The sequence below is a fragment of the Salmo salar genome, chromosome ssa02 (assembly GCF_905237065.1).
Source record: "Salmo salar chromosome ssa02, Ssal_v3.1, whole genome shotgun sequence".
NCBI lineage: Eukaryota > Metazoa > Chordata > Actinopteri > Salmoniformes > Salmonidae > Salmo > Salmo salar.
In genome coordinates, this window is record NC_059443.1 from 6,449,775 (window position 1) to 6,470,240 (window position 20,466).

A 20,466-nucleotide genomic window follows, 5' to 3' on the forward strand; every position below is an offset into this window, starting at 1 on the left:
GCAACACAGGCAGTAGGGTAGACAGGACAGGACAGGGGTTATGAGGTGTGTTGTCAACAGCAACACAGGCAGTAGGGTAGACAGGACGGGTTATGAGGTCAGGGTTTAGGGACACTGGGGCTGTGTCCCAAATGGCTCCCTATTTCCCACATTGTGCACTACTTTTGACGTCAACAGTAGTGCACTATAAAGGAAATAGGGAGCCATTTAGGAGACAACCTATGACCTTTCAGTGACCAGGGCACTAGCAGGCGTCCTCAGTCTTCCTGCTGGACATGACAACGGTCTGATCTACGGTGCTGTTAGATACATTCTCCATGGACACATCGGTGTGCTCCCGGGCAGGCTGGTTGTCGTTGGTGTGAGAGCGGCTCCTGCTGCTGTCGCAGGAGGCGATGCTGGAGCCTGAGGCGGTGCGGGACCTCACCAGTCTGGTCATGCTGGCTGAGGACACTAAGGGAAGGAAGGAGAGACAGTTAGCATAGAATAACTAACATCACATAGCATAACTAGCATAGCATACATCTTTTTTTAATGTTTAGGGGGTAGATCAGCTTTAATACTGCAGATAGATTGTCACTTCCACCCTATTCCCTATATAGAACATTGCTTTTGACCAGAGCCCGGGGGCTCTATTCTATCCGTATCACGGAAATTCCGTGTTACAGCATGATTGAAATTTAAAGGCAATGTTTCCACATTAGCGGAGATGGCATTCATGGTAAATGCTACACACAGTACGTCGCCTCAACTGGAAATTACCTTTACATTTCTAACGCGCATCTGTAACGCTTCAGCGACACAGTTTGAATAGAGCCCCTGGTCTTAGTGGAGGGGACAACAATGATCAACAGTGTCATAGAAAGTGAATAGTCTGGGTACACCAGGAGGCTGGTTGCTACATTTTAGTTCTTGTTCTTCAGTTCTCTCTCAGTGCATGCTGACAACAGCTTCTGTGGAGTGGAAACATTGTGTGTTTGGGTGCAGGGTTAGTGGAAACATTGTGTGTTTGGGTGCAGGGTTAGTGGAAACATTGTGTGTTTGGGTGCAGGGTTAGTGGAAACATTGTGTGTTTGGGTGCAGGGATAGTGTGGAAACATTGTGTGTTTGGGTGCAGGGATAGTGGAAATGTGTGTTTGGGTGCAGGGATAGTGTGGAAACATTGTGTGTTTGGGTGCAGGGTTAGTGGAAACATTGTGTGTTTGGGTGCAGGGTTAGTGGAAACATTGTGTGTTTGGGTGCAGAGTTAGTGGAAACATTGTGTGTTTGGGTGCAGAGCTAGTGGAAACATTGTGTGTTTGGGTGCAGGGTTAGTGGAAACATTGTGTGTTTGGGTGCAGGGATAGTGTGGAAACATTGTGTGTTTGGGTGCAGGGTTAGTTGAAACATTGTGTGTTTGGGTGCAGGGTTAGTGGAAACATTGTGTTTGGGTGCAGAGTTAGTGGAAACATTGTGTGTTTGGGTGCCGTGCTTGTGTAATGTTTGTGTGTTTGGGTGCTGGGTTTGTGGAAATGTGTGTTTGGGTGCAGGGATAGTGTGGACACATTGTGTGTTTGGGTGCAGGGATAGTGTGGACACATTGTGTGTTTGGGTGCAGGGTTAGTGGAAACATTGTGTGTTTGGGTGCAGGGTTAGTGGAAACATTGTGTGTTTGGGTGCAGGGATAATGTGGGAACATTGTGTGTTTGGGTGCAGGGATAATGTGGGTGCAGGGTTAGTGGAAACATTGTGTGTTTGGGTGCAGGGATAATGTGGAAACATTGTGTGTTTGGGTGCAGGGATAATGTGGAAACATTGTGTCCAATTAGATCCATTATCCTAAGCTGATACTTACTGTAACCCATGAGACTTACTGTAACCCATGAGACTTACTGTAACCCATGAGACTTACTGTAACCCATGCCCTGGATGAAGTACTTGAAGGCCTCTGTCAGTTTGCCAGGCTGGCTCACCTGGGGAAGTCCTCCACAGTCAGCCATCTGATTGGACAGAGACAAAAGATCATTGGCCGAAAAACCGTCATTTGAACTTAACCCTTTCTCACTATCAATCACATGTATTGTTCTTGGATGGTCAATGACATTGTAGTTCCGGATCTTTACTTACAAAGTACTTTTGAGAGTAATATTAAGTGTTACTTCTGTCTGAGCCACACATTAAACTCACCTTGAGCAGTGTGGTCTGTGTTGGGTTAAGCTTTGCGTTGCTCTCGACCACAGCCTCGACTGCAGGGGAGCTGTCTCCCACCACCAACAGAGCAGGGCACCTGCAGGAGTCAGCAGGTTAATTAGCTACTTAACTAATAATGTTCATAGTCAACATCATAACTAATACTGATGCTCAATACCATAACTAATACTGATGGTCAATACCATAACTAATACAGATGGTCAATACCATAACTAATACTGATGGTCAATACCATAACTAATACTGATGGTCAATACCATAACTAATACTGACGGTCAATATCATAACTAATACTGACGGTCAATATCATAACTAATACTGACGGTCAATATCATAACTAATACTCGTAGTCAATATCATAACTAAAACCCATAGTCAATACCATAACTAATACTGATGGTCAATACCATAACTAATACTGATGGTCAATACCATAACTAATACTGATGCTCAATACCATAACTAATACTGATGGTCAATACCATAACTAATACTGATGGTCAATACCATAACTAATACTGATGGTCAATACCATAACTAATACTGATGGTCAATACCATAACTAATACTGATGGTCAATACCATAACTAATACTGATGGTCAATATCATAACTAATACTCAGTCAATACCATAACTAATACTGATGGCCAATACCATAACTAATACTGATGGTCAATACCATAACTAATACTGATGGTCAATACCATAACTAATACTGATGGTCAATATCATAACTAATACTGATGGTCAATACCATAACTAATACTCGTAGTCAATATCATAACTAATACTGATGGTCAATACCATAACTAATACTGATGGTCAATACCATAACTAATACTGATGGTCAATACCATAACTAATACTGATGGTCAATACCATAACTAATACTGATGGTCAATACCATAACTAATACTGATGGTCAATACCATAACTAATACTGACGGTCAATACCATAACTAATACTGATGGTTAATATCATAACTAATACTGATGGCCAATATCATAACTAATACTGATGGTCAATACCATAACTAATACTGACGGTCAATACCATAACTAATACTGACGGTCAATACCATAACTAATACTGATGCTCAATACCATAACTAATACTGATGGTCAATACCATAACTAATACTGATGGTCAATACCATAACTAATACTCAGTCAATACCATAACTAATACTGATGGTCAATACCATAACTAATACTGATGGTCAATATCATAACTAATACTGATGGTCAATATCATAACTAATACTGATGGTCAATAGCATAACTAATAGTGATGGTCAATACCATAACTAATACAGATGGTCAATACCATAACTAATACTGATGGTCAATACCATAACTAATACTGATGGTCAATACCATAACTAATACTGATGGTCAATACCATAACTAATACTGATGGTCAATACCATAACTAAAACTGATGGTCAATATCATAACTAATACTGATGGTCAATACCATAACTAATACTCGTAGTCAATACCATAACTAATACTGATGGTCAATACCATAACTAATACTGATGGTCAATACCATAACTAATACTGATGGTCAATATCATAACTAATACTCGTAGTCAATACCATAACTAATACTGATGGTCAATACCATAACTAATACTCAGTCAATATCATAACTAAAACCCATAGTCAATATCATAACTAATATTCAGTCAATATCATAACTAATACTCAGTCAATATCATAACTAATACTCTGTCACTTTTGTTGTATAAAGGAGCGGACCAAAGTGCAGCGTGTGTATCGTTCCACATCTTTATTTATCTGTGAAACTATGCAATACATACAATAAACTAATAAACAAAAACAACAAGCCGTGACGAAGACGTGCAACATACACTAATTCAAAATAATCTCCCACAAAACCTAGTGGGAAAAACAACAACTTAAATATGATCTCCAATTAGAGACAATGATAACCAGCTGCCTCTAATTGGGAATCATACAAAACCCCAACATAGAAAAAATTAACTAGAACCAACATAGAAATAAATAAACTAGACAAAACCCCCTGTCACGCCCTGACCTACTCTACCATAGAAAATAAAAGCTTTCTATGGTCAGGACGTGACATACTCGTAGTCAACATCATAACTAATACTCGTAGTCAATATCATAAATAAAACTCATAGTCAATATCATAAATAATACTCAGTCAATATAATAACTAATACTCGTAGTCAATATCATAACTAATACTCATAGTCAATATCATAACTAATACTCGTAGTCAATACCATAAATAATACTCGTAGTCAATATCATAACTAAAACTCATAGGCAATATCATAACTAATACTCAGTCAATAGGCATAACTAATACTCAGTCAATATCATAACTAAAACTCATAGTCAATATCATAACTAATACTCGTAGTCAATATCATAACTAAAACTCATAGTCAATATCATAACTAATACTCGTAGTCAATATCATAACTAAAACTCATAGTCAATATCATAACGAAAACTCATAGTCAATATCATAACTAATACTCGTAGTCAATATCATAACTAATACTCGTAGTCAATATCATAACTAAAACTCATAGTCAATATCATAACTAATACTCGTAGTCAATATTATAACTAATACTCGTAGTCAATACCATAAATAATACTCGTAGTCAATATCATAACTAAAACTCATAGGCAATATCATAAATAATACTCAGTCAATAGCATAACTAATACTCATAGTCAATATCATAACTAATACTCGTAGTCAATATCATAACTAATACTCGTAGTCAATATCATAACTAAAACTCATAGTCGATATCATAACTAATACTCGTAGTCAATATCATAACTAAAACTCATAGTCAATATCATAACTAATACTCGTAGTCAATATCATAACTAATACTCGTAGTCAATATCATAACTAATACTCGTAGTCAATATCATAACTAAAACTCATAGTCAATATCATAACTAATACTCGTAGTCAATATCATAACTAATACTCGTAGTCAATATCATAACTAATACTCAGTCAATATCATAACTAAAACTCATAGTCAATATCATAACTAATACTCGTAGTCAATATCATAACTAAAACTCATAGTCAATATCATAACTAATACTCGTAGTCAATATCATAACTAAAACTCATAGTCAATATCATAACTAAAACTCGTAGTCAATATCATAACTAATACTCGTAGTCAATATCATAACTAATACTCGTAGTCAATATCATAACTAATACTCGAAGTCAATATCATAACTAAAACTCATAGTCAATATCATAACTAAAACTCGTAGTCAATATCATAACTAATACTCGTAGTCAATATTATAACTAATACTCGTAGTCAATATCATAACTGAAAGGATCATGAGTAGCTAGGGCCCTGAGTTTCCCTAGTCAAGTCATGTGGCCAGGTAAGAGTCCGGGTCCTGATGCTGAGTCGGTCCGTGTGACGTACTTCAGAGTTCTGGCGTTAATGTTTCCCCTTGGGACAGGCCTCTCGATCTCCAGGCCCCTGCGGCTCTGGTAGGACTTGAAGAACTGGGCCAGGTTGGACTGGTTGACATCATTGGTGATGTGGTTGCGGTATGTGGCGATCAGATCAGGGTTGTTCTGGATCTCCTCCTATTGCGCAAAGAACAAATCTCAATGGTAACGCTTTCTATGATGTACATACTTATAATGCATTATAACATAGTTAAGGTGTTAGTGCTACTATAGTTCCTGTTTCTATCTAACCCTTACCTTTCCAAACATGTGGTTTAGAACATGATCAGGCAGTGCTTGGATCCAGCCAGTCATCTGAACAGAGAGAGAGTTGGGAGTTTACAGTGGTGTGTGCAGGCTCCTCCAAGCCAGGCTCTGAGCAAACACAAAGGACATTAAAGCATATTTCTACATAATCCCCTAAGAATTTAACTCTATCAGAGTAAATCAGCATGTCACCATGAGCTTAGCCTGAAAGACGCACAATGTGGATTGTTATGTTGGAGGGTCTTAATAATAATAAAAACCAAATACAGATCTTGCATATTCTTTTATTTACATTTTCAAAAGCACTTAACCTTGTTAGTTATGTTAGTTATGCTATGTTATGTTAATTATGCTATGGTATGCTTTGCTCTGTTAGTTATGCTGTGCTATGTTATGTTAGTTATGCTATGCTATGTTACGCTAGTTATGCTATGCTCTGTTATGTTAGTCATGCTATGCTATGTTAATTATGTTATGTTATGCTATGTTATGTTAGTTATGCTATGCTATGTTAATTATGCTATGTTATGTTAGTTATGCTATGCTATGTTAGTTATGATATGCTATGTTAATTATGTTATGTTATGCTATGTTATGTTAGTCATGCTATGTTATGTTAGTCATGCTATGCTATGTTAGTTATGCTATGCTATGCTACCTTGTGTGTAAGTGAATCTATCACGCTCTCGGCACGTGCATTGATGTTGATGAGAACAAGTCCCTCAACCTTATCTGGATGGTTCAGCTGTAGACAGGAAGAATAAAGAAATGAAGAACATAGCACAACCCATTTGGGACATATTTAGGATTCAGAGAGCAGGAAACAACCACAACATTAACTTTGTTGTGATATCTACTATAAGCTTCATTGTTTCAGTGGTTAGTCTAACTTGAGGATAACCATCACACAGGCTATTCAGTGTCTGTACAGTACAGAACAGTGTAGATGTGTACAAACAAAATAACATTCCAAAAGACACTTTAATAATGCCACTTTAATCATGTTTACATATCTTGCATTACTCATCTCATATGTATATACTGTATTTTATACCATCTATTGCATCTTGCCTATGCGCTCTGTCATTGCTCATCCATATATTTATATGTACTGTATATATTCTTATTCCATTCCTTTACATAGATTTGTGTGTATTAGGTAGTTGTTGTGGAATTGTCAGATTACATGTTAGATATTGCTGCACGGTCTGAACTAGAAGCACAAGCATTTCGCTACGCTCGCAATAACATCTGCTAACCATGTGTATGTGACCAATAACATCTGCTAACCATGTGTATGTGACCAATAAAATTTCATTTGATTTGCTTGGCAATAAAAATGATCAAGATTGTGTTGTCAGTATCAACACTGTGGTATGTTGAAGGACTTTTACTGGGTTTAAATCCTAGTTAAATTATGGCTGTTCAATTTAACAAAAACAGAAGAGTTCAACAACAACATAAAATCCACTCACAGCAAATTTAGCGAGGACGTAGGCACCAGCACCGCTGCCCAGTCCAATGATACTCTTAAACCTGAACGGAAACAAGAAGAGGTTTGATGGGAGTTTGAAGCTTCTAATAGGAAGAGGATGTAAACCTCTATGTGAATGTAATTTCATTTATATTTAGTTATCCACATAATAAATGTGTTTTTGATCCCGTAGGGTAACACTTGAAAGCATTTATTAAAACAGGTGTTTCTCAATTGTAAAACAAATCAATCATAAGGGAAATCTTGCCAAGTTAAATAAAGGTTAAATATACACTACCGTTTAACAGTTTGGGGTCACTAAGAAATGTCCTTGTTTTTGAAAGAAAAGCACATTTGTTGTCCATTAAAATAACATCAAATTGATCAGAAATACAGTGTAGACATTGTTAATGTTGTAAATGACTATTGTAGCTGGAAACAGCAGATTTTTTATGGAATATCTATATAGGCGTACAGAGGCCCATTATCAGCAACCATCACTCCTGTGTTCCAATGGCACGTTATGTTAGCTAATCCAAGTTTATCATTTTAAAAGGCTAATTGATCATTAGAAAACCCTTTTGCAATTATGTTAGCACAGCTGAAAATTGTTCTGATTAAAGAAGCTGGCCTTCTTTACACTAGTTGAGTATCTTGAGCATCAGCATTTGTGGGTTCAGGCTCAAAATGGCCAGAATCAAAGACCTTTCATCTGAAACTCATCGGTCTATTCTTGTTCTGAGAAATGAAGGCTATTCCATACGAAAAAATGCCAAGAAACTGAAGATCTCGTACTCCTCCCTTCACAGAACAGCGAAACTGGCTCTAACCAGAATAGATAGAGCTGGCCTTCTAGGCAGAGTTCCTCTGTCCAGTGTCTGTGTTATTTTGCCCATCTTAATATTTTGTTTTTATTGGCCAGTCTGAGATATGGCTTTTTCCTTTGCAACGCTGCCAGGAAGGCCAGCATCCTGGAGTTGCCTCTTCACTGTTGACGTTGAGACGGGTGTTTTGAGGGTACTATTTAATGAAGCTGCCAGTTGAGGACGTGTGAGGCGTCTGTTTCTCAAACTAGACACTCTAATGTAGTTGTCCTCTTGCTCAGTTGTGTACAGGGGCCTCCCACTCCTCTTTATTTTCTGGTTAGAGCCAGTTTGCTCTGTTCTGTGAAGGGAGTAGTACACAGCGTTATACGAGATCTTCAGTTTCTTGGCAATTTCTGGCATGGAATAGCCTTCATTTCTCAGAACAAGAATAGACAGATGAGTTTCAGAAGAAAGGTCTTTGTTTCTGGCCATTTTGAGCCTGTAATCGAACCCACAAATGTTGATGCTCCAGATACTCTTTTGAACGGTAGTGTATATATTAAATAATATTTATATTGATTTTGGACTGCACTGTTGCGGGAGCTTGTCAGTACACATTTAGCTGCACCGTTTATACCTGCTGTAAACTGTGTATATGACGAATAAACGTTGATTTGTGATTTACCGAAAGTGCTTGAGGACCTGAGGGAGAGTCTCAGAGAGCTGGTCCATAGAGGGGTAGGTGTACCTGCAGCGCAAGACCAGAACACAAGTTACCTCAAGTGCTCCTCATCATCACTAACATGATACAAGTCATGGATGTGTCCTAAATGGCACCCTATTCCCTTTATAGTGCACTACTTGTAGGTAGTGCACAATATAGGGAATAGGGTGCCATTTAGGTGCCGCATAATGTTATTGTGTCAAACTAGTCTCTCAAACATGTTGTTGTTGTTGACATGTTTCAAATAAATGTATCATCCATTTGTTATTATCTGTTGGTGCCTTTTCACTGTATTTCTACCCTGTGAATATCATCTCTTTTCTCACTGGATACTTCTTCTACCTGGACATTCAGGTAGAGTGACCTACAGTAGCCTAGCAGTGACCCAGTCCCCGATGTTGACTGTTTAAGAGTCTTGTGGACCAGGTGCCATGTGACAGTGGATTAGCATGGCAGGCAGCTGCTCTTAGTCCTGCTGTCCGCTAACACTAATAACAGATGGGACTAAAACCCAGTGTCCACTAACAACAGATGGGACAAGATCCCAGTGTTCACTAACAACAGATGGGACTAGATCCCAGTGTCCACTAACACTGACAACAGATGGGACTATATCCCAGTGTCCACAAACAACAGATGGGACTAAAATCCAGTGTCCACTAACAACAGATGGGACTAGATCCCAGTGTTCACTAACAACAGATGGGACTAGATCCCAGTGTCCACTAACACTGACAACAGATGGGACTAGATCCCAGTGTCCATTAACAACAGATGGGACTAAAACCCAGTGTCCACTGACAACAGATGGGACTAGATCCTAGTGTCCACTAACAACAGATGGGACTAGATCCCAGTGTTCACTAACAACAGATGGGACTAGATCCCAGTGTCCACTAAGACTAACAACAGATGGTACTAGATCCCAGTGATCACTAACAACAGATAAGACTAGATCCCAGTGTTCACTAACAACAGATGGGACTAAATCCCAGTGTCCACTAACAGATGGGACTAGATCTCAGTGTCCACTAACAACAGATGGGACTAGATCCCAGTGTCCACTAAGACTAACAACAGATGGGATTAGATCCCAGTGTTCACTAATATAATAATATTTTGAAGATAAATACACAACGCAGAGGACGAGAGGACTAGAGTTAATGATCAATAGGAGTTGGTTTTCAGTTCAACATCTGTTTAGAATCTGTGGAATGTCACTCCTGAACTCAGAGCTACGTGTGTCACGTTTTCATTGGTCTGTACATTGACTTGGGAGCAGGATACTTGTTATTTGGCCATTGGCCAAGTTGTACTGCAAGGACTTCTGATTGGTCAACCCCAGGCTAGAGTGGGGGGGGTTATAAATGGCATCCTGTTCCTTTGTTCAGCGGAGAAAAGCTGAGGACAGGGGAGACTGAACATCTAACTCTCAGCATAACATGTTTGATTTGTCCTTCTCAAATAAACCTATTTTTCTCCCCCTGATCTGCTTTGTAGTTTGTGTTATTGAAGAATAACATCAATTATCAACACTAACAACAGATGGGACTAGATCCCAGTGTTCACTAACAACAAATGTGACTAAAACCCAGTGTCCACTAACAACAGATGGGACTAAAACCCAGTGTCCACTAACAACAGATGGGACTAAAACCCAGTGTCCACTAACAACAGATGGGACTAGATCCCAGTGTTCACTAACAACAGATGGGACTAGATCACAGTGTCCACCAACACTGACAACAGATGGGACTAGATCCCAGTGTCCACCAACACTGACAACAGATGGGACTAAAACCCAGTGTCCACTAACAACAGATGGGACTAGGTCCCAGTGTTCACTAACAACAGATGGGACTAAATCCCAGTGTCCACTAACAGATGGGAATAGATGTCAGTGTCCACTAACAACAGATGGGACTAGATCCCAGTGTCCACCAGCAACAGATGGGACGAGATCCCAGTCTCCACTAACAACAGATGGGACTAGATCCCAGTGTTCATTAACAACAGATGGGACTAGATACCAGGGTTCACTAACAACAGATGGGACTAGATCCCAGTGTTCACTAACAACAGATGGGACTAGATCCCAGTCTCCACTAACAACAAATGGGACTAGATCCCAGTGTCCACTAAGACTAACAACAGATGGGACTAAATCCCAGTGTCCACTAACAACAGATGGGACTAGATCCCAGTCTCCACTAACAACAGATGGGACTAGATCCCAGTGTTCACTAACAACAGATGGGACTAGATCCCAGTGTTCACTGACAACAGATGGGACTAGATCCCAGTGTCCACTAACAACAGATGGGACTAGATCCCAGTGTTCACTAACAACAGATGGGACTAGATCCCAGTCTCCACTAACAACAAAGGGACAAGATCCCAGCGTTTACTAACAACAGATGGGACTAGATCCCAGTGTCTACTAACAACAGATGAGACTAGGTCCCAGTGTTCACTAACAACAGATGGGACTAAATCCCAGTGTCCACTAACAGATGGGACTAGATCCCAGTGTCCACTAAGACTAACAACAGGTGGGACTAGATCCCAGTGTCTACTAACAACAGACGAGACTCGATCCCAGGGTTCACTAACAACAGATGGGACTAAATCCCAGTGTCCACTAAGAGATGGGACTAGATCTCAGTGTCCACTAACAACAGATGGGACTAGATCCCAGTGTCCACTAAGACTAACAACAGATGGGACTAGATCCCAGTGTCCACTAAGACTAACAACAGATGGGACTAAATTCCAGTGTTCAGTAACAACAGATGGGACTAGATCCCAGCCTCCACTAACAACAGATGGGACTAGATCCCAGTGTTCACTAACAACAGATGGGACTAGATCCCAGTGTTCACTAACAACAGATGGGACTAAATCCTAGTGTCCACTAACAACAGATGGGACTAGATCCCAGTGTTCACTAACACTAACAACAGATGGGACTAGATCCCAGTCTCCACTAACAACAAATGGGACAAGATCCCAGTGTTCACTAACAACAGATGGGACTAAATCCCAGTGTCCACTAACAGATGGGACTAGATCCCAGTGTCCACTAAGACTAACAACAGGTAGGACTAGATGCCAGTGTTCACTAACAACAGATGAGACTAGATCACAGGGTTCACTAACAACAGATGGGACTAGATCCCAGTGTCCACTAACAACAGATGGGACTAAATCCCAGTGTCCACTAACAACAGATGGGACTAGATCCCAGTCTCCACTAACAACAGATGGGACTAGATCCCAGTCTCCACTAAGGATAACAACAGATGGGACTAAATCCCAGTGTCCACTAAGACTAACAACAGATGGGATCTGTGCCATGTGAAATCATTGGATCTGACTAATTTGTTTCTATTCATTTTCATGGTACACTAACAACAGATGGGACTAGATCCCAGTGCTCACTAACAACAGATGGGACTAGATCCTAGTGTCCACTAACAACAGATGGGACTAGATCCCAGTGTTCACTAACACTAACAACAGATGGGACTAGATCCCAGTCTCCACTAACAACAAATGGGACAAGATCCCAGTGTTCACTAACAACAGATGGGACTAAATCCCAGTGTCCACTAACAGATGGGACTAGATCCCAGTGTCCACTAAGACTAACAACAGATGGGACTAGATCCCAGTGTTCACTAACAACAGATGGGACTAGATCCCAGTCTCCACTAACAACAAAGGGACAAGATCCCAGCGTTTACTAACAACAGATGGGACTAGATCCCAGTGTCTACTAACAACAGATGAGACTAGGTCCCAGTGTTCACTAACAACAGATGGGACTAAATCCCAGTGTCCACTAACAGATGGGACTAGATCCCAGTGTCCACTAAGACTAACAACAGGTGGGACAAGATCCCAGCGTTTACTAACAACAGATGGGACTAGATCCCAGTTTCTACTAACAACAGATGAGACTCGATCCCAGGGTTCACTAACAACAGATGGGACTAAATCCCAGTGTCCAGTAACAGATGGGACTAGATCTCAGTGTCCACTAACAACAGATGGGACTAGATCCCAGTGTCCACTAAGACTAACAACAGATGGGACTAGATCCCAGTGTCCACTAAGACTAACAACAGATGGGACTAAATTCCAGTGTCCAGTAACAACAGATGGGACTAGATCCCAGCCTCCACTAACAACAGATGGGACTAGATCCCAGTGTTCACTAACAACAGATGGGACTAGATCCCAGTGTTCACTAACAACAGATGGGACTAGATCCTAGTGTCCACTAACAACAGATGGGACTAGATCCCAGTGTTCACTAACACTAACAACAGATGGGACTAGATCCCAGTCTCCACTAACAACAAATGGGACAAGATCCCAGTGTTCACTAACAACAGATGGGACTAAATCCCAGTGTCCACTAACAGATGGGACTAGATCCCAGTGTCCACTAAGACTAACAACAGGTGGGACTAGATCCCAGTGTTCACTAACAACAGATGGGACTAGATCCCAGTGTCCACTAACAACAGATGGGACTAAATCCCAGTGTCCACTAACAACAGATGGGACTAGATCCCAGTCTCCACTAACAACAGATGGGACTAGATCCCAGTCTCCACTAAGGCTAACAACAGATGGGTCTAAATCCCAGTGTTCACTAAGACTAACAACAGATGGGATCTGTGCCATGTGAAATCATTGGATCTGACTAATTTGTTTCTATTCATTTTCATGGTACACTGAGGACGGCAACCACCAGAGAATCTTCAACTCAATAACCCCCCTGCAAAGCACAAATTCATGCTGCTAATTGAGGTTGGCACTGGTCACTCACTCAGTGGAGAGAGTGGAGGCACCCTCATGCTGCCCAGGGGCATCAACGTGGCACACGGCAAAGTGCCTCATGATCTCCTGCATGTCCTCGTGGCTGAACAGGGGGTTGAAGCACGACTTGTCTAGACACACAGGAGAATATAAGACAAGTTCAGCCAAGTGCTCCTAAATGTTTTTTATTTTTTATTGTGCATTGTTGCTTTTGAAATTGACATTGAATTGAATAGAACAACCATATGGGACTGTACACAGATCATGACATGCAAGCCTGAATTAACATATTAAAAACAAGTAATTTGCTTAAAGTTCTGTTTGTCATCAAAGCGCTGTGCACTCACTGGTTTAGATGCATATCAATATGGAATGGAACTTAGCTCTTAGCCAGATGTGCACAATAACAATAAACTAAACTTAAGATCAACTGGATAGCCCAGACAGGGCTCTCTCACAACAACAACAAAACATACAGTTCAGTCCAATATCATGGAAGGTCATGATGACGGGGCGGCTGCCCTTGGGAACCCCCTTCATGGTGCAGTGGACCTGTCCAAACTGAGTCTCCACGTCATCCTCCTGCCATGACAAAACAACTTTGGTTACACAAACCCCACAACTATAACTGTTCCCAACCCTTTTCGGTTACTGTACCACCAACTGAATTTTGCTTTGCCCGGATTACCTCGTGCATTTTACCAGTAAGCTTTTCAAGTAACCCCTGTGGATAGGCCAAGTACGGACAGCTCATAATAATGGCTGACCCTGCGCAAATGGAATGGCATCGAACCATGTGTTTGATGTATTTGATACCATTCCACTGATTCCGCTCCAGTCATTACCACGACCCCGTTCTCCCCAATTAAGGTGCCACCAACCAATGTGGTCCCATTGTAGAAAAGGCTGTCATTTTTCTCACACTCTTTAGTTAACAGGCTAAGCCATAGAGATGTGTAGAGGTCTCTACGTATTAGTGTTCAATGGCGCTGCCCATGTTATTCAGGATTTTGGGCATTAGAGATCTCTATACATCTCTATGCTCTGTGTACACCTGCAACCCATTTCATTTGTTAAATAGCGGAGTTCCTTTGTCTTTTAGTTCAGAGCCAAATAACCCGTGCAGTTGTGAAGAACTCTCCTGTGTTTATCCTTTTATTTCTGTTATCTGTGCCTCACAGTATCCAACCACACAAACAAGTCAGTAATGGAAACTGAATGGATTATGATTTAAAGAAGAACAAATAAACGGGAGCATAGACTCTCTAAAACGCAACCTCAAGTCTCTCTCCTTATCCTCTAACCAGGACACCTGCTCCTATGTCAGCTCCTACCTCACCCAGTACATTTAGAATACTGGGGCGGCAGGTAGCCTAGTGGTTAGTGTGTTGGACTTGTAACTAAAAGGTTGCTAGATCGAATCCCTGAGCTGACAAGGGAAAAATCTGTTGTTCTACCCCTGAACTAGGCCGTCATTGAAAATAAGAATTTGTTTTTAACTGACTTGCCTAGTAAAATAAAAATATTTAACCTACCCTAACACCCATGAACAAGTTGTTCCTACCAAAACCACACTGCTCTGCACAGGGTTTTCTCTTCATCAATTAGTCCTTCTTTACATTCTGTGTAGTTACATACTGTACATAACTGGTACATTGTTACAGAGCACCAACCTACTTGCAGCTGTTACTTACCATGATGTAAATCCATATGTTTTAGGTGTTGATACGTACCCTAAAGCCAACCATAAGTCTAGTAACTGCCCCTGTCAGCCCCTGAAGGACAAGACAAAATCAATCTCATTAACCACAGACTACCCATAAATCAACTTGTTGGAGTGAGGTGTTAAAGTCTGTTTTATCAAAATGGGCATCAACAGAAAAAGATAGAGAGTCTATCCTTAATGATAACCTAGAGAGTACAACTTTTGACCAGAGCATTATTGGCCCTGGTCAAAAGTCATGCACTAGAAAGGGAATAGGGTAACATATGAGATCTTTGTATAATCTGCAACAGTACGGTTTTAAGAAACTTCAGTCTTCGTCCCAAATGGCACCCTATATAATTGTTCTGAATGTTTTATTCCTGCCTATGTATTTTGAATGACCTGTGCACCATTCAATCTAAACTGATATCCAGAACTTTCCAGGTGTATAAAAAACTAAACGACTCACAGGAAGTAGGTTAACGTTGACCTGCGCCTCATTTTCCTCCAGGTCAACCTCATCCAGCTCCACCAAAGAGGGGATCTGCTGAGAAGCCTGTTGATGTTGATGAGCACCCTGTTGAAAAAAAAACGTTGCACAAAATACTCATAGTTACTTCCCAACTGGCACCCTATTCCCTATATAGTGCACTACTTTTGACCAGGGCCAAATGGTCTCTGGTCAAAAGTTGTGCACTTCATTGGTAATAGGGTGCAGTTTGGGAAGAAGCCTAAGGAAACCATTAACCAACATATAAAATAAACATCAATTTAACATTTTAAATTGATAGCAAAGGATTTGTTATACAGTGGGGATTTAGGTATTAAATTGGCTGCATTATTCTGTAACGCTGCTGTAGGCTTATTTGCCCATGTCAACCAACGGAAGCATCAAGCAGCATCTGTTCAAGTGGCATTTGCCATAACACCCATTTGCCATGATGTTGCGGACCATATGTGTCAGTGTATCAGTGAACAGATTACAGCAAATGTGTTTATTTACACTGGGTTTATTTTATGAATTAGCTAAAAGGGTAGCCTACTACACATCCTGATGTTTGTCAGCCATTGCGCACGTGTGAGCGCGCAAAAGTTTCCGGCGCATGAGCGACTTTCGGCTTGTGACGGGCATTCAGAGTCTTTTCAGTGAGCTGGCTCATTTGTCTCCGTTCACGTAAAAGAACCGGTTCATTTGTCTCTCAAACAGCTATTCGTTCAAAATTCTTCAAAATCGACCTAGAACCATGAAAAAGGTGCGAATATCCAATGTAAAGCACAAAAGGTAGGTTACCATTATGTCAGATCAAGTACATTTTTACCTGGCCAAATTATTAGATGGCCTGCAAAGAAATGACCAGATTGACACGCTCTCCCGACTATTTATAGTTTTTTTGCAGTGAAGATTCACTGTCTTTAGGAAAACATTTTTAGCTCAATAAGCAGTATGCAAATCAGGGAGCCAAAATAAGGACCCATCATCACTACTACCTGCCAGTATCTCATCATCTCATCATCATCATCATATACATACGCATACCCGTTCTTTATACCTCAGTGACACATACCCACCTTCCTAGACATGACGCTCGGTCGATGGTACGGATGTGTTGGTTGAAAATCGAAAAGGCACCAAGATTCTTAACTTCCTCAATTGTTTCCTTGGCAACTCTGACAGAGACACATAGCCTAATAAACATTCATTCAGACGTCACAAAGAGTTTGGAATATCTGGTTGTCATAATGGTCATCATAGTCTGCCAGTTCAAATGAAAGGCAAATCCCTTTGACCAAGCCTCATCATGATGACCTAGTGTTTTTTAATCATATGACTGGTTTCTAATTTGGATAGTATAGCCTGCCCTATAGTGTATTTTACATCAAATATGTGGTGCTCAATGCAAACAACTCAAAATATAGGTGCATAGCCTACAGTAGGCTATATAATGTTCAGATTAATACAACTATAGGCGGGTTATGAAAGAAATGGTAAGCCTATGTATGCTAAGCCTCTCCATGGGTATCACTCTAACCCAGATTTACAGGTTGAAACAACATGTGAGAGGGTTACATCACAACAATCACAATCTACTCCTCACCGTTTTAATCATTCACATGTCATAAACTGCTCACAACAAACTGTTCATGTCCTGGGGCAGCGAGACAAATGGCACCCTATTCTCTACATAGTGATGGGCCCTGATCAAAAGTCCAAGCACTATCAAGGGAACACACAACAGGGTTCTTCGGCTGTCTCTGTGGAAAGGGTCCTACAATCCATGGAACCCAAAAGAGTTTTACCTGGAACCGAACAGGTTCTACCTGGAACCAAAAAGGGGTCTTCAAAGGGTTCTATGGGGACAGCCGAAGAACCCTTTCAGGTTCTAGATAGTTCCTTTTTTTCTAAGAGTGTAGGGCGCCATTTGGGACACAGCCGTATACCCTGCTGGTTCAGTGATCAGGGGGTGTGTGTCGCTGCCTATGGGACACAGCCGTATACCCTGCTGGTTCAGTAATCAGGGGGTGTGTGTCGCTGCCTATGGGACACAGCCGTATACCCTGCTGGTTCAGTAATCAGGGGGTGTGTGTCGCTGCCTATGGGACACAGCCGTATACCCTGCTGGTTCAGTAATCAGGGGGTGTGTGTCGCTGCCTATGGGACACAGCCGTATACCCTGCTGGTTCAGTAATCAGGGGGTGTGTGTCGCTGCCTATGGGACACAGCCGTATACCCTGCTGGTTCAGTAATCAGGGGGTGTGTGTCGCTGCCTATGGGACACAGCCGTATACCCTGCTGGTTCAGTAATCAGGGGGTGTGTGTTGCTGCCTATGCCTGGCACGCCAAAAAGCCCATACATTTTTTGCAGCAGGTGCAGCAGGGGATCTTTTTAATCAGTCAATGCCAAAGACTAGAAAGAATATGTATCCCAAATGGCACCCTATTCCCTATATAGTATAGGACCTGGTCAAAAGAAGTACACTATAAAGGGAATAGGTTGCAATTTAGGATGTAAGTCTAGTACAGGCGTGGGCAGATATCATATTAAAAACCGCAAACAAAAACCCTACTGCAAAATGTGTAGAATTGCAAAAAATTTGCTGTGAAACTGCAAAAAATGTCTCTCCTCAAATCAAATCAAATGTTATTTGTCACATACTTCGTAAATAACAGGTGCAGACTAACAGTGAAACACTTACTTACTTCCTCCCCATGGCTAAATGAGTAGAATTACATGAAATGGGTTAGAACATTTCAAAATCTACTTTCTGCGCCCCAAGGCAAAATGTGTAGAATTGTAGGAAATTAACTCTAAAACATAACTTTTTTGTCTCTGCTGTCAAGAGGGGTGCCGCTAAAATGTGGGCGCCAAAAAAGGCTGAGGCCTTTGACTGCATGTGTGGGTATGGATGTGGGAATGCAGACCCACGTGTGCCACTGCGGGCCCTCATCCACCTCATACACCTCCCGTGTTAATCTGTTAAATTGTAATTATTCGCTCCTATGGCCTATTTGTTGCCTACCTCCTCATGCCTTTTGCACACACTGTATATAGACTTTATTTTTTTCTACTGTGTCATTGACTTGTTTATTGTGTTATTGGCTTGTTTATTGTTTACTCCATGTGTAACTCTGTGTTGTTGTCTGTGTCACAATGCTTTGCTTTATCTTGGCCAGGTCGCAGTTGTAAATGAGAACTTGTTCTCAACTAGCCTACCTGGTTAAATAAAGGTGAAATAAATAAAAAATAAATAAAATAAAAATCTCTGGTCTAGAACAGAGCCCTGTTTTTTTTAAATTACATTTTGTTGTTGTTGTCGTTTCTCTGTAACATTACTAGCCACCTAGCAATTTTATGAAGTTGCCTAACCTCATAACTAGCTACCAAGAAACCATTTCAGGTTATCAATTAAGTTAGAGTAGTTCTCTTAGCTGGTGTGCTTGTTGGAAAGGTTGGTACAAAAGCATGCAATAACTAAATATACTTAAAAAGACTCACATTCCTTTCAATCTTTTACCCAGATTTGAGCAGAGATGCAGAGTAGCATATTTAGTTTCTTGAAAACCATATCCACCAGTCAGGAGGATTTAACATAGAATTAAGCATAATGACTATGTCTCTAGATTGCAGAGAAAAAGCTGTTTCAGGTGTTCTCCAATTTACGGTCGGGGGCCTAGAACCCCCTCCAGCCATCCTCATATATTTTATGTCACCTCAGATCTTTGGGGTACATGACACCCCTGGTCTAGTGTCTAGGCCATGGTAATCGCTTCAGAACAGAGTCTGCCACTGCCTGCTGGAATGACACGGCTGTCAAGCATTCTTATTTCTTACCATGGCTTACACCTATGTCTACATCCTAAATGGCACCCTGTTTCATATATAGTGCACTAATTTTGACCAGGACCCATACAAAAGTAGGGCACTATATACTGAAGGATTGAAAAAAAAAAGTGTTTTATTTAACTAGGCAAGTCAGTTAAGATGACGATGACGGCCTACCCCAGACAACACTGGGCCAATTGTGCGCCGTCCTATGGGACTCTCAATCACAGCTGGATGTAATACAGCCTGGATTCAAACCAGGGACTGTAGTGACACCTCATGCACTGAGATGCAGGGCCTTAGACCGCTGCGCCACTCAGGAGCCTGAGGATTAGGATCATATTCCCTATTTAGTGCACAAATGTTGACCAGGGCCCATACATGGCACACCCTATTCCCCATGGGCCCCACCCTATTCCCCTCTCCTATCACAGGCCTTCCTTGTCCTATTTATCAGATAGGCAAAGCTATTGCAGATTACTTTTAGGTTATTAATATCTTTCTGAGCATTAAATTACAGTGCATTCTGTGTCAGAGCCTGCTTTTATGCTTTTTTACATACAGTCACACATGTTTGACTGTGGTCAAGAGGCTTGGGTCTGTCTGTCTGTCTGTCTGTTGTACCAGAATACTAGTACTGTG

General features: G+C 40.9%; 1 protein-coding gene across 2 annotated transcripts; it reads right to left on the bottom strand.

Moving 5' to 3' along the window:
• Positions 1–244: 244 nt before the first annotated feature.
• On the bottom strand, positions 245–17,192 carry LOC106606139 (protein NDRG1). Of its 2 annotated transcripts, none has more exons than XM_045696823.1 (13): positions 17,072–17,192; positions 15,972–16,079; positions 15,531–15,572; positions 14,274–14,379; positions 13,808–13,928; positions 8,929–8,991; positions 7,439–7,499; positions 6,622–6,708; positions 5,955–6,011; positions 5,668–5,834; positions 2,167–2,266; positions 1,892–1,979; positions 245–453 (listed from the first exon to the last, which is right to left on the bottom strand). In XM_045696823.1, the coding sequence occupies exons 1-13, from the start codon at positions 17,081–17,083 to the stop codon at positions 245–247; spliced, it is 1,221 nt and encodes a 406-aa protein (XP_045552779.1). In that variant the 5' UTR covers positions 17,084–17,192. The 2 variants fall into 2 exon arrangements, with proteins under 2 accessions (XP_045552779.1, XP_045552781.1); XM_045696825.1 differs by having other exon boundaries at positions 15,492–15,572; positions 17,072–17,106.
• Positions 17,193–20,466: the final 3,274 nt, after the last annotated feature.